This window comes from Halichoerus grypus, chromosome 10 (genome assembly GCF_964656455.1).
Source record: "Halichoerus grypus chromosome 10, mHalGry1.hap1.1, whole genome shotgun sequence".
NCBI lineage: Eukaryota > Metazoa > Chordata > Mammalia > Carnivora > Phocidae > Halichoerus > Halichoerus grypus.
The window spans coordinates 126963277-126978592 of NC_135721.1; the positions used below are offsets into that span (position 1 = coordinate 126963277).

General features: G+C 45.0%; 1 protein-coding gene across 1 annotated transcript in view; it reads left to right on the forward strand.

Moving 5' to 3' along the window:
* Positions 1-15316, forward strand: part of ARFGEF2 (ARF guanine nucleotide exchange factor 2) — a 91560-nt gene that overhangs the window by 63583 nt on the left and 12661 nt on the right. The window contains exons 26-32 of the mRNA XM_078057286.1: positions 1463-1614; positions 8006-8178; positions 10269-10429; positions 11466-11596; positions 11743-11872; positions 13979-14114; positions 15128-15266. Coding sequence (XP_077913412.1) covers positions 1463-1614; positions 8006-8178; positions 10269-10429; positions 11466-11596; positions 11743-11872; positions 13979-14114; positions 15128-15266 — 1022 coding nt within the window. The remainder of the gene's footprint in view (positions 1-1462; positions 1615-8005; positions 8179-10268; positions 10430-11465; positions 11597-11742; positions 11873-13978; positions 14115-15127; positions 15267-15316) is intronic.

Here is a 15316-nt window from a genome sequence, read left to right on the forward strand (position 1 = left end):
GTTTATAAGTGTACAGTTTATTAGTGTTAAGTACACTCACATTTTGTGCAACAGATCTGAGGAGCTCTTTTTTCATCTTGTAAAATGGAAACTCCAAACCCGCTAAATACTAGCTTCCCATTCCTTCCTCTGCCCTGCCCCTTCCCCCAGTCCAGGGTAACCACCATTCTGCTTTCTGTCTCTGTGAATTTGACTACTCTCGCTACCTCATATAACTGGAATCATGCAGCATTTGTCCTTTTGTGACTGGTTTCTTTCACTTGGCATGATGTCCTCAAGGTTCATCCATGTTGTAGCATGTGATAGAATTTTCTTCTTTTTTTTTTTTTTTTAAAGGCTGGACGTATTTCTTTTTAACTGCCAAATGTTACTCCGTGTCTGTGAACATACCCTTATGTAACTATTTCCTATTGATGTTTACAGTTTTTCTTTATTTGAAGTGATATTGCAACATTACTTCTGTTAAAAATAAAACCTTTTCAGGTCAGACCACATGCCAGTGAAATTTCTTGCTTGGAGCAGGCCACTGCAAGATGCCCCAGATCCTTGGCAGGGGTTCTGGTAGGAGACATTCCCTTGCTCTGCTTGAGGGATTCTTCTTGAGGGAAAAGTCTGAGAAGCGCCAACCAAATATATACCCATAACTCCAGTCTCTAAAAGTAGGTAAACTATAGACAAGTACAATTTTAAGGAAATTGAAAAGCCTTAATATTTGTGCTGAATTTTTTGAGGCCGATAATACTCATTTATAATCAGGCAACAGATATGGGCAAGTATGAAAAGGATTTACAGAGGGGCGCCTGGGTGGCTCAGTCGTTAAAGTATCTGCCTTCGGCTCTGGTCGTGGTCCCAGGGTCCTGGGATTGAGCCCCACATCGGGCTCCCTGCTCCATGGGAAGCCTGCTTCTCCCTCTTCCACTCCTCCTGCTTGTGTTCCCTCTCTTGCTGTCTCTCTCTCTGTCAAATAAATAAATAAAATCTTTAAAAAAAAAAAAAAAGGCTTTACAGAGACTTTAAAGTCTTTTGACCTGTCCTGTATACTTGGATAAAATTAATTAGCACGTGGGGAATTGTTTAACGGGTATAGAGTTTCAGCTTTGCTAGAGTTCTGGAGATGTGGTGCACAACAATGTGGATGTCCTTAACACTACTGAACTGTGTGCTTCAAAATGGTTAAGATGGTAACTTTTGTGTTTTATGTGTATTTTGCCACAATCTTTAAAAAATTAAATAGCACATTTGAAAGCATTTTTAATTAAATGTGCAGTACTGATCTTTCATCATTAAACTTAAAACAGAATTGTCCAGGTCATAGCCAAGAAACACCACTTTCTTTTCTCCTTAGGTGTGTTTTTTCAGAGCATTTGTTCTGAAGGCAGGCTGTCCATTTTTGATGTTCAGAAGCCCACATCCACAATTGTTGTACTGTGCCTATCTCACCTCGCCTCCCATTTCTGCTCAGGTTGGCTGTAACCCCAATGAAGATGTGGCGATCTTTGCTGTTGACTCCTTAAGGCAGCTCTCTATGAAGTTTCTCGAGAAGGGAGAATTAGCCAACTTTCGTTTCCAGAAAGATTTTCTGAGGCCCTTTGAGCATATCATGAAGAAAAACAGGTATGTGCCTTGTCAAATTCCCCATTGGAGGCCTAAAAAGACCTCCTAACGCTAATCACACAATATTTTCTTCCTTTGTTGATGGAAACAGGTAAAATGAACAGGCTGATTCACATGTATTGTTTCTAAGTACGTCACTGAGATCTGCGTGTGACCCTTCCCAGAAGGACAGATGACACCACCACAACTAGTAGAAATGTGCCATGCATTCTTACTGGGGTGGGTGCTGATGTTGTTCAGAGAAAGAGCCACTGCTGAGGCATCCTAAAACAAGGTCAAGAGGGGCATTTGGGTGGCTCAGTCATTAGGCGTCTATCTTCGGCTCGGGTCATGATCCCAGGGTCCTAGGATCGAGCCCCGCATCAAGCTCCCTGCTCAGCGGGAAGCCTGCTTCTCCCTCTCCCACTCCCCCTGCTTGGTTCCTTCTCTCACTGTGTCTCTCTCTGTCAAATAAATAAAAATCTTAAAAATAAACAAAACAAGGTCAAAAATTATGTGACCCATCATTTCTGCCCCAGGAGGGTGATAGAAGAGATCAGGACAGCTGTACCTGTGAAGGACTCACCCTGTTCATGCGTTCACTTGGCCTGTATTACTGCAGCCTACCGGCTGCTAGTACTGGTCTGAGTGCCAAGTATACAGAACTAAAGAAAACTCAAAAATTCCTGTTTTCTCTGGCCCTGATTTAATCATCATGGGTACACCATATCCTCTTTACTTTTATATGTGTTTGAGGTTTTCCATAATGAAAGTAAATAGTAAATCCTTGTTTAGGGGCACCTGGGTAGCTCAGTCAGTGAAGCGTCTGCCTTTGGCTCAGGTCGTGATCCCGGGGTCCTGGGATCGAGCCCCGCATCGGGCTCCCTGCTCAGCAGGGAATCTGCTTCTCCCTCTCCCTCTGCCCCTGCTGATGCTTACGCGCACGCACTCTCTCTCTCTCTCTCTCTGAAATACATAAGTAAAATCTAAAAAAAAAAAAATCCTTGTTTATATTCCAGTGAGATAGATAAACAAGTAAATAAATGTTTAAATCAAGGTAAGGGTATAAGACTAGAAGCACTCCTTTATACAGGGCAGTCAGCCGAGATGCATTTGGTAAGTTGACCCTTAAAATGAGGAACGAGCCAGGAGTGGCTGTATGTGGTTTTGGGAAGAGTGTTGTGAGCAGAGGGAAGAGCAAGAACAAAAACCCTGCGGCAGAGTGTCCTTGGCATAACGAGGAGGAGCAAGGAGGCCAGGGTAGCCGGGCAGAGTGAAAAAGGCAGAAAGTCCTGGAGGATGAAGCCCTAGTGGTGGCAGAGTGCCTGGGGCATGGAGGAACTGTCAGCCTTTGTCAGCACTTTGGCTTGTTCTCTGTGAAAGACAGAAGCCATTGGAGGCTTTTGAGCAGAGAAGTGAAATAGTCTGACATATGTTAAGGGATCATCCTGCGTTTATCCGTGAAAAATGAAAAGCCACTGTCATTGTTCAGATTTGGACCAAGGCGGTGAGGCACCATGAGATTGGATTCTGCATACATTTTGAATGGGAAGCCTACAGCATGTGCTGATGAATTAGCTATGGGGCATAAAAGGAAGAAATGTCAAGGATAACTTTCGGGTGTCTGTCCCGACCACTAAAATGAGTCCATGAGATCTGCTTAGAGTGTTGTTTGTTTGTTTGTTTGTTTTTTAAAGAAACTGAAAGCTGGGGCGCCTGGGTGGCTCAGTCGGTTAAGCGTCTGCCTTCGGCTCAGGTCATGATCCCAGGGTCCTGGGATCCAGCCCCACATTGGGCTCCTTGCTCAGTGGGAAGCCTGCTTCTCCGTCTCCTACTCTCCCTGCTTGTGTTCCCTTTCTCACTGTGTCTCTCTCTGTCAAATAAATAAATCTTTAAAAAAAAAAAGAAAGCTTACGAGTTCAAAGGCCGTAGCCAATGTGGGTCCTTTAGGGTAACAAAAAGGGCAGCAGAAAAGTCTCCCTGATATGTCTGTCTCTCTCTTTTCTCTTCATCACCTTACTGCTCATTTTAAGAGAAAATAAAGCCCATTCCAGAATCTGGCATCACCCCTGATTTTTATTTTACTTTATTTTATTATTTTTTTTAGAGAGAGAGAGAGCAGGGGGCAGGGGGAAGAGAGAGCATCCTAAGCAGGCTCCACGCCCAGCAAGGAGCCCGACGTGGGGCTTGATCTCATGACCCTGAGATCATGACCTGAGCTGAAATCAAGAGTCCAATGCTCAACCGACTGAGCCACCCGGGCGCACTTCCCCCTGATTTTAGCGTATGCGCAGAAATACCTCCTACCTTTGGGGACACTGTTGTGAGTGCTGAGGAGATGGAGGCCTGACGTGGCAGCCAGCCTAGTTGGCTGGTGGCACTGATGGCCAGAGTCCCAGGCCCCCCCGCCCATCCCGTGGCTGCTCAGCCAGCATTTGAAAAGGAACAGAGTAAGTTTAGAATCACACATTGCAGCCACTCTCAGACACTGTTGATGGAACTGTAACTTGCTATAACATTTTCAGAAGCATTTGGGCAATGCGCAAGAACCTTAACATTTCTCTGCCTTTTGACTCAGTAATTCTACACTTCTGTAACTCTTCTAAGGAATTAATTTGAAATACAAAACATTGTAAATCACACAAAATAATTTTTAAAAAACCAGATCCCACCTAAATATAAAAGAGTGTTAAGTCAATGTTGGTACAGCCACAACATGGAATATTGTGCAGCTGTTAAAGATGTTCACAATGTTTATGACACGGGAAATGCTTAACAGTTTAGTCAAAAGGGTCGGGTTATGGAATTGGACAGCGTAATAAGGACAGTTTTATCAATCTCTCCATGTGAAATATACTGTCACATAAAGGAATTTTTTGTTTCATTATGTTTTTCTCTACATTTTCCAAAATGTTTACTGTCCTCACATTACTTTTAATAATCAGGCAAAAAGCATTTTTTTTTAAGATTGTATTTATTTATTTGACAGAGAGACACAGCGAGAGAGAGAACACAAGCAGGGGGAGTGGGAGAGGGAGAAGCAGGCTTCCCGCGGAGCAGAGAACCCGATGCCGGGCTCGATCCCAGGACCCTGGGATCATGACCTGAGCCGAAGGCAGACGCCTAACAACTGAGCCACCCAGGCGCCCCTGGGCAAAAAGCATCTTAATTTTTTTTTTTTAAGTAAACTTTTTTTTTAAGATTTTATTTATTTGAGAGAAAGCAAGAGTGAGAGAGCACAAGTAGGGGAAGCGGCAGAGGGAGAGGAAGAAGCAGGCTCCCCACTGAACAGGGAGCCCACTGTGAGGCTCGATCCCAGGATCATGACCTGAGCCGAAGACAGATGCTTAACTGACTGAGCCACCCAGGGGCCCCTTATTATTACTACTTTTTATACAGGGCATGAATTCATGACCCTGAGATCAAGAGTTGGATGCTTAACTGACTGAGCTATCCAAACACCCCGAAAAGCATCACATTTTTTTTTTTTTTTTTTTTTTTAAAGATTTTATTTATTTGACAGCGAGAGAGGAAACACAAGCAGGGGGAGTGGGAGAGGGAGAAGCAGGCCTCCCGCTGAGCAGGGAGCCCAATGCGGGGCTCGATCCCAGGACCCTGGGACCATCACTTGAGCCGAAGGCAGACGCTTAACGACTGAGCCACCCAGGCGCCCCTTTTTTTTTTTTTAAGATTTTGAGAGGGAGAGTGTGTGAGCAGGGAGAGGAGCATAGGGAGAGGGACAAACAGACTCCATGCTGAGCATAGAGCCTCACACAGGGCTCAATCTCACGACGCTGAGATCAAGAGTCAGACGCTTAACTGAGCCAACAGGCATCCCCCCCCGAAAAACATTTTTAAAAGTACATGTAGGGGTGCCTGGGTGGCTCCGTCAGTTAAGCCTCTGCCTTCGGCTCAGGCTCCCTGCTCAGTGGGGAGTCTGCTTCTCCCTCTGCCTGCCGTTTCCCCTGCTTATTCTCTCTCCTCTCCCCCCCCATCAGATAAATACATAAAATTGTTTAAAAAATAAAGAAATAAAAAGTACATGTAGGAGTGCCTGGGTCTGCCTTCAGCTCAGGTCATGATCCCAGGGTCCTGGGATCGAGCCCCACATCAGGCTTCCTGCTCGGCAGGAGGCCTGCTTCTCCCTCTCCCACTCCTCCTGCTTGTTTCTGCTCTCTCTGTCTCTCTCTCTGTCAAATAAATAAAATCTTTAAAAAAAAAAAAAAAAAAATATGAGTAGAGGGGCGCCTGGGTAGCTCAGTTGGTTGAGCATCCGACTCTTGATATCAGCTCAGGTCATGATCTCGGGATCATGAGATTGAGCCCACCGTTGGGCTCCACGCTTAGTGTGGAGTCTGCTTGAGATTCTCTCCCTCTGCCTCTGTCCCCACCCTGCTCATGCACTTTCCCTCTCTCTCTCTCAAATCTTAAAAAAGTACGTATAATTCTTCCCAATGAGCTACTTTTCTTCCCCATGAGGGGGAGGCAGTCATGAATTCAGTTGTATTATATATTAAAATCACATAGGTATGTAGTCAGTCCTTTGTTATCTGTGAGTGACATATTTGCTTTGTGGACCCTTAGCTAAGTTTTAACTCTGTTTTGACTTTCTCCTTGCCTTCTCTAAATGACCTCTTACCAGTTAGTATGGATCCCGCAGATGAACATGAATGTTACCGTAAGCCAGATGAAATTTGCAAGTCAAGTCTGCAATCCCAAAGCCACTCTAATGGCTTTCAAAGCTAGTGGTGTGGAAGTGATAGGTTGTGTAGCCTTGCTTCTTGTTGTTTGTATGATAATGGAGCTCACCCCATAACTGCACATGTCTTAATAGGTTGCAAGACATACATGCTAACCTTTTGCAAATATCCAGGTAACACCATGTTGAACCTTGCAGCTGCTTTAGAACCATTTTTTCTGTCTTCAGGTTTTGTTTTGTAATAATTAAATTTAAAATTCTGCATCTTAAATTACATATGTATATTCCCATCCATGTATATGTGTTTACCATACACATATATTCCTGCCTAAAAATCGAAGAGGATATGCACCAAGAATTTAGAAATGGTCATCTCTGCCTAGGAGAATTATGAGTATTATTAGTGTGAAGGTTTTCATCCAGAAAAACTGACCAACAATGCCTTAAACCAGAAGGCTGTGTATTGTTACGTAACAAGTCAGAGGCAGGCAGACCCAACTTTGGTTCCATAGCCCAAATTGTCGTTGAGGACCCAGCTTCTTTCTTTTTTGCTATTTTTTTTAAAGATTTTATTTATTTATTTGAGAGAGAGCGCAGGGGAGGAAGGGGTGGAGGGAGAGGGAGAAGCTGACTCCCTGCTGAGTAGGGAGCCCAATGCGGGACTTGATCCCAGCACCTTGGAATCATGACCTGAGCCGAAGGCAGACGCTTAACCGCCTGAGCCACCCAGATGCCCAAGGACCCAGCTTCTTTCTGTCCCTTTGTCCATCCACAGGATCACTTTTTATCTTTGAGCCTATTATTTTGTGATGCTGAACAGAGGTTCTAGCTCAAGGCATCATGCTGTGTTCAGAATGGGGATACCAGGAAAGGGGCAGAGCCTACCATGTGTATTTTTTATAAGACAAAACCAAAACTAGTAGAAACCCCTCCCGTTCCCATTCCCACAGATTTTTCTCTTATGTATAATTAGAACTGGTCATGTAGCTCCCCTGGCTGAAAGGGAGGCTGGGGTATTAAGGGCCTGGCACATGAGACAAGATTGTCATGTTGTCTTGTCCTGTTTATGACTGGCTCCCTGTGGTCAGGCATAATGCTGCCTGCATGAAATCGAAGTTCTGTTATCAAGGAGGTGGGAGGACAGCTGCTGGGAAAGCATCTGACTATCTGCCACAGTGATTGTCTTAATGTTTTTTGTTGTTGTTGTATCTAGTTTAATTTTTTTTTTTTTTTTTTTAAAGATTTTATTTATTTATTTGATAGAGACACAGCGAGAGAGGGAACACAATCAGGGGGAGTGGGAGAGGGAGAAGCAGGCCTCCCGCTGAGCAGGGAGCCCGATGTGGGGCTCGATCCCAGGACCCTGGGACCGTAACCTGAGCCGAAGGCAGACGCTTAACGACTGAGCCACCCAGGCGCCCCAATTTTTTTTTTTTTTAAATGAATGTGGATTACTATGTGCTTTTTAAAAATGCAGGTTTTGGGAGGTGCCTGGGTGGCTCAGTCAGTGAAACATCCCACCCTTGATCTCAGCTCAGGTCTTGACCTCAGGGTCGTGACTTCAAGCCCCGTGTTGGGCTCCAAAAATAAAAAATAAAAATAGAAAAATAAAAATGCGGTCTTTTTACTGCACTGCTTCTAAGCGATGCCGTGTTCATTTTTCTTCCCACCATTCAAAGTACAGATGACATGGCTGCCCCATTCTTTCCTTAGGTCTCCAACCATCCGGGACATGGTGATCCGCTGCATCGCGCAGATGGTGAACTCCCAGGCAGCCAACATCCGCTCGGGCTGGAAGAACATCTTTGCAGTGTTCCACCAGGCAGCCTCGGATCATGACGGGAACATTGTGGAGCTGGCCTTCCAGACCACGGGCCACATCGTCAGTAAGTGGCTCTTATGTCCCACCTGCAAGTCTAAAAGGGTGACCACTTTTTCCTGTCTGTTTTACTCTTGTGAAAGCACTCCTGGATTGGACATTGGCCTATGAATCATAGGATTTCCCATACCAGGGTTACAGCAGTCTACTTTGTCTTGATTGCCACCAATCCCTTCCAAGGACCAGATGCCACTATGCCCTACTGATGTGGATAAATTACTCCCAATAACAGATGGAGCTGAAGTTCCAGTTTGCCTGATACGTGCAGAACGTTCAGTCCCAATAGGGACTGGAACTTTTCTGTCCTGAGAGACACTGCTGGGCTTTTCTGACCCTAGAGGTACTGATGATGGGGCAGGCGAAGGTGCACGGACTCCAGAGGACACTGACTGTGCAGCAGAGTCATTTGATGCTCATGGACATGGAGTCAGCAAACTACGTGGGGAAGAATGTTGTCTGTTAAAGTTAGCAGCTGTGGGTGCTCCTCCAAGGGGTGCCCCAGGTCCATACATGTGACCTCCTGAAAGGTTTGAGGCAGAGTTTCCCAAATGTGTAGAAGAAGGTGTTACAGAACCATATGGTGAGTCCATATTGACAATAGCTGAGGGACTTGGAGCGGGTCTCTGTGATGGTGGTCTAAAACCTGGAGCTTTAGAAGTATCAGACTGAGGTAAAGGATCTGAATTTGGCAAATATGAGGGTTTTCCTGATAGCATAGATTCTGGTGTTGACTGAGATGAAACAACAGATCCTCCCCAGAAGGCATGAGCAGAAGTAGGGCTGTTTTCAAACAATGTGCTAAAGGGCCCAAATGGTAAGGGGGCACTGAAATTGGGAGCTGGATGTACTGAATTTTGACAAGCACTTTGTGTACTTAAGGTTGAAGGTAGCTGGACAGAAGAGGGAACACTGTGAGGTCTTTTAATGTGATTGACACTGAGGACTGCAACAGATAATTTTGCACTGGAGCTGGATTGTGAGGGGCAGTTGTGCCATGAGAGGGTGGTCTAATAGCAGGGGTTTCCATTTTAGGAGCAGGCTGGGAGCATCCCATTTGTGTCTGAGGCATAGGGTAAGTCCCTGGGGCAGTAGAAGGCGCCGCCACTGGAGCAGAACTTGTTGTTGCTAAAGGAGGGACAGTCATTCTAACTTCCGGGGGAGGAACCTGAGGCTGCTGAAGAGGTGGTCTTGGCTCCTGAGAAACAGATCCCGGAGGTTGTTGCTGAGCAGAATGAACTGATGAACTCCCAGAAGAACTGCTGCTGTTTGAAAGTCTACTGTTTGTTGTTTCTACTACTGGTGGACTACCTGCTTCCTGTTCAGAGGAAATGCCCCTTTATTTGGAGATGCTCTTCCACAATCCAAAGGGCTGTCTTAGGACAGGAACGGCCGGGGAATTAAAGGAGTGTGCTCAGGATCACCGAACCAGCGCTAGAGCTTTGCCCAGTGCTCAGCTTCTGTCAGGCAGACCACTGAGGGCCAACTTCACACAGAGATCATTGTCCTCTCCATTTCCTCAAGCTCCATCCTAAAATAGTTTAAGTTGAAACGGGCACCTTGGCATCCTGGTGAAACTTGGTTTTCTATGGCTTGTCCTCTCTCACTTCCTTAGGGACATTTGTCAGGTAGGGCCTCTTCAGAGAGTCCTTCCCTGACCCCCAGCCTAAGCAGCCCCTACTGCCTTCTGTCCCCTCACCCAGCACTCACCCAACCTGAGATTATTTTATATTTTATATATGTATTGGTTTAGGCGATTATTGTCTGTTTTGCCCATTGGAGCACGAGTATCGTGAGGCAGGAAATTTAATTGGTCACCTCTGTCCCCAGGGCCCACAACTGTGCTTTGCACATAGTTGGCACTCAGTAAATGATGAATGAATGAGTGAGTGAATGAATATTGGAACTCAGGAACCAGTTTAGCCCAGGCAGTGCCCAATTGATTCATTCCTGAATAATTTAATAAGAAATGCTATCTTCTAGAGATAGTGACATGCTTTTCTTAGATTTTCGCAGAAGTAGTCCCTTCAGGGTGGGGGGTGTTCGATCCCCATTTTTAAATTTCCTGGTCTTATAAAAAACATGGCTTTGTTTCCGCAGCAACTATTTTCCAGCACCATTTCCCTGCAGCCATCGATTCCTTTCAGGACGCTGTGAAGTGCTTGTCGGAGTTTGCCTGCAATGCCGCCTTCCCCGACACGAGCATGGAGGCGATCCGGCTCATCCGCTTCTGTGGGAAATACGTCTCCGAGAGGCCTCGGGTACATCATTTCCTCTCCTCCCGCTTGGGCACTGGGGAGAAAAGGAATCGCAAAGAGCGTTCCAGCTACGCTTTTAGAAATGCATGTTTGCCCTAAATGCTGCCCATTGCTGGGGTTCTACCCCTTCTCTCCTTTTGTATGTATGAAATTACTTCTTTTACTCCTACTGAACTTTTACCGGGTATTCTAATTGTTTTTGTAGGAGATGGGTATTTAGCTTTGAATTTTGGCAAAGTTGAAGAAGCTAGACCTTTCTATTTGAAAGAAAACAAACCTCCCTCTTAAGGAAATGACATTTTACCATTGTGACATGGCTGAGAAGTTGCATTTTAAAAAATCACCTTTTGTTTTCTCCCAGAAATGTTTGGGGTTTTTCTGTCATGTCTCACCTTTCCAAAGAGGCCCGCTTGGTTTAAAGGACAGTCTCATACTGAAATTGGGTAGAAATAAGCACGTCTAAACTGCGACGGCCGATACAGATCTCTCCTTCAGATCTTTTCTGTGTATTGATTTATTTAGTTTCCACATTAGACCTATGAGATTGGCAATTATGTCCCCATTGTACGGGGGAGTTGATGGAGGCGCAGAGAGAAATGGCCTAGTGCTGGGTAACCAGAGCTGATAAAGAAATTTCATTACAGCGGATAGTACCACGCTTCAAGAGTAGTTACAGATCAAAGGGCTCGAAATCCCAGAGGCAGGGCAGGGAGTGGGGTTTCACATCCAGACTGGAAAGATTTCCAGCTCCTAGCTGCGTGACCTTGAACAGCTGACTTCACGTCCTGGTGCCTAAGTTAACTCAGCAGTGGTCTGCCCACTCAGCTTATTCTAAAACCCACAAAGGTCCATAGGCATAACTGCTCGCATGCACTTGGGAGAGGCTTGTGTTTGCCTCCTGGAGATTCCCTATCCTGCCGTTGCTGAATGGATGTTGTTAGGAGGGGGAAATGTGTGGGGCCTTAACCTTCGTGTAGTTCCCTTTTAGTTTCTTCCTTTGCTTGCATAGTCTGTGTCTGAGAGATGACTCTCCTGGCAGGTGCTACAAGAATACACAAGCGACGACATGAATGTTGCTCCTGGCGACAGGGTCTGGGTCCGAGGCTGGTTCCCCATCCTGTTTGAGCTCTCCTGCATCATTAACAGATGCAAGCTAGATGTTCGGACAAGGTAACCATGTCCCGGGACGGTGCCCCTTCTGTCACAGAATGAGCCTCGGTCACCTGCTCACCTGACCCCATGCTCTCCCACTCTCTTCTCTGCTGTTCTTTCCTCCTCACCCCCATCCCTTTCTGCGCCTGTCTTTGTTCCTGCAGAGGACTCACGGTCATGTTCGAGATCATGAAGAGCTACGGCCACACCTTTGAAAAGCACTGGTGGCAGGACCTGTTCAGAATCGTGTTCAGGATTTTTGACAATATGAAACTCCCTGAGCAGCAGTCAGAGGTAGGTGATGACTAACACGGTGCCCTGGATACGGCCGGGGAGGCCTCTCTGCTTTCGTCTCCTCCAGGGTTATGTCATCATCCCCATACAAGTCTGGCATTTTGAGCTCCTGGAGGTGTGTTTTAAAATGGAAACCCCGGGACAGGGCGCCTGGGTGGCTCAGTCGTTAAGCGTCTGCCTTCGGCTCAGGTCATGATCCCGGGGTCCTGGAATTGAGCCCCGCATCGGGCTCCCTGCTCCGCGGGAAGCCTGCTCCTCCCTCTCCTGCTCCCCCTGCTTGTGTTCCCTCTCTCGCTGTGTCTCTCTCTCTCTGTCAAATAAATAAATAAAATCTTTAAAAAAAAAAAAAAAATGGAAACCCTGGGGCACCTGGGTGGCTCAGTCGGTTAAGCCTCTGCCTTTGGCTCAGGTCATGATCCCAGGGTCCTGGGATCGGGCCCCTTGTCCCTCTCCCACTCCCCCTGCTTGTGCTCGCTCTCTCTCAAATAAATAAAATCTCTAAAAAAGTTTTTTTTAATGGAAACCCCCTTCCAAGCACTCTTATACCAGAATCAACTAGTGCTAAGAAACTGTCCCCATTTGGGGAAGGGCGAGAGGAAATAAGTCATCATGGCCCACCCGCTTTGCCGTCGGGCATTGTACCTGCCAGTTCAACAGGGCACCTGCTCCTCTCAGTTACTTGGTTTATACCAGCTTCTCAGCAGTCAGTAAAAAAATGGAATGTCTCTGGTCCCTAAAAAAAAACTCATTAAAAGCATTTTTACAGGCACCTGGCTGGCTCAGTCGGTAGAGTGTGCGACTCTTGATGTCGGGGTTGTGAGTTCGAGCTCCATGTTGGGTGTAGAGATTACTTAAAAGTAAAATCTTTTAAAAAAAAGTTCTGGGGTGCCTGGGTGGCTCAGTTCTTTAAGCATCCGATTCTTGGTTTTGGCCCTGCATCGGGCTCTGCATTCATCAAAGAATCTGCTTGGGATTCTTTCCCCTCTCTCTCCCTCCCCCTTTGCTCCTCCCCGCCCCATGAGCACTCTCTCTCTCAAATAAATAAATAAAATCTTAAAAATTTTTAATGAAGTTACAGTTGGAGATGACATTGGCAAATATTAGGCCTTTTTTTTTTCTTAAGGAAGTTTGACGCCTCTGGTTATCTTTGTTATTTCTTCCCTAGGGATAGAGGGAAGGGGAGAGGATATTCTTTATCAAGATTTTTAGAGAGAGTCACTTTTTTACCTACTTTTAGGAATACCATTATCTACCCCCCCCCCGGTATAAAAGCAGCATAAGTTTAATATGGAATGTTAAGAATATACAGAAAACTCATAATTTTACCATTCAGAAATTAGAGTTAATGTTTTGGCAAATTTCCCTCCGTCTTCTGCCTGGTTAAAATATGGTTGAAGTCACAGTCTTAGATTCAGTCTTCTAATTATATTTTAAAGTAACTTAAAATTTTCTTCATTATAAAACAAATCAGAGGGGCACCTGGGTGGCTCAGTCAGTTGAGCATCTGACTTTGATTTCGGCTCAGGTCACGATCTCAGGGTCATGAGATGGAGCTGTGAGTCAGACTCTGTGCTCAGCACAGAGTCTGCTTGGGATTCTCTCTCCCTCTCTCTCTCAAAAATAAATAAATAAATCTTTAAAAAAGAAAATCAGAAGACAGAAAAACAAAACATTTGAAAGCCACAGCTTCCACAGGCAACCACTATTAACCCCTTCACATACTGCTTGTGTGTTTTCTTTTTACAAAAATGAAATACCAGGGTCCCATGGCTGGCTCAGTCCATAGAGCGTGAGACTCTTTTTGTCATACAGATGCACTTAATTTAGTTGCCGCCTTGCTGGGTATTTGTATCTGTGTTTTCAGTGTGTAAGTGCCAGTGTGGTGTAAACCTCTTTATTCATAGACCTTCACCCTCAGATCTGTGATTCTTTCCTTAGGGTCCATTCCTGCCAGCCGTGTTCCTGCGTCCGTGGGTGTGAGCATTGAAAAGGCTCTTGACACATACTGCCAGATTTCACACCAGAACAGTTTTGCCCATGATGCAGGAGAGTGCCATCTCCCCACAAGGAGAGTGGCCTCTCAGCATTATCATTTTGTTTTTCCAGAAATCCGAGTGGATGACAACAACTTGCAATCACGCACTCTATGCCATTTGTGATGTGTTCACCCAGTTTTATGAAGCTCTGAATGAAGTGCTTCTGTCTGATGTGTTTGCACAGCTGCAGTGGTGTGTAAAACAAGGTACTCGCTATGCCTCTGGGTGTCATTCTTCTTGACTTAGTTTTTACTGAGAGATTAATTTTTCAATATGTAAAAGCAAGAATGTAATGCGAAGGAGTATGATATATAATTGGTGAAAATGTGTATTTTTACTTAGAGTATCAAAACAATCTCCTTGGGGCGCGTGGGTGGCTCAGTCCTTAAGTCTCTGCCTTTGGCTCAGGTCATGATCCCAGGGTCCTGGGATCGAGCCCCACATTGGGCTCCCTGCTCCACGGAAAGCCTGCTTCTCCCTCTACCAGTCCCCCTGCTTGTGTTCCCTCTCCCGCTGTGTCTCTCTGTCAAATAAATAAATAAAATCTTAAAAAAAAAAACAAACTCCTCAAGCCAGTTTATAAGGCATTTCTTAAAGAAGGGATGTAATTATTACTATATTTTTAAAGATTTGCCTTTGTATATTATGCTGGTTTTTTCTACTTTTGTCTATATTTGAAGTTTTCTGTAATGTTTTTAAAATGGGGTCAGTATTAACAGCTTCATCAGTGAACATTGTTCATTTGAGTACTTATGTGTAGAGGTAGTGCGTGCTAGGAAAAATGCCCATGTAGCACATTTGACCTGGATTCCATAGATAGTTTTGGCTTAAGACAAAGCTTCGATGTGTTTTTTCAAAAAGTGACTCTGTTTTAAAATAAATGTAAAACAGTCGATACTGGTATGGCAATGTTCAGGGGAGAAACACTGGTCTAATATTTCCATCCTTTACTAATACATCATATAAGAAGTCAGTTAATTAAGTAGCAAACTGACCACCTTCCATCCCTAGCAATAAAGCTGTGATAAATAATTTTATCTCTTTATAGCCTGCTTAAACAATAAAAGTTTTACTACTGGCTGTATCGTTGCTTCCTTCAATAAGAGCCTGCAGAGCCCCCCATCATGTCGTCTCCACCTTGCAATATGAAGCATTAGTGCCCTGATGGGAATCAAAACAGCAGTGGAAGTTTCATGATAGATGTTGCTTTATTTTGCAGATAATGAGCAGTTGGCTCGGTCAGGTACCAATTGCTTAGAAAACTTAGTAATATCCAATGGGGAGAAATTCAGTCCCGACGTCTGGGATGAGACATGCAGTTGTATGCTGGATATCTTCAAAACAACCATCCCACACGTGTGAGTGTGAATGTGCTTATTGCTGTTTATTTCTGTGCTCGGTAGACATA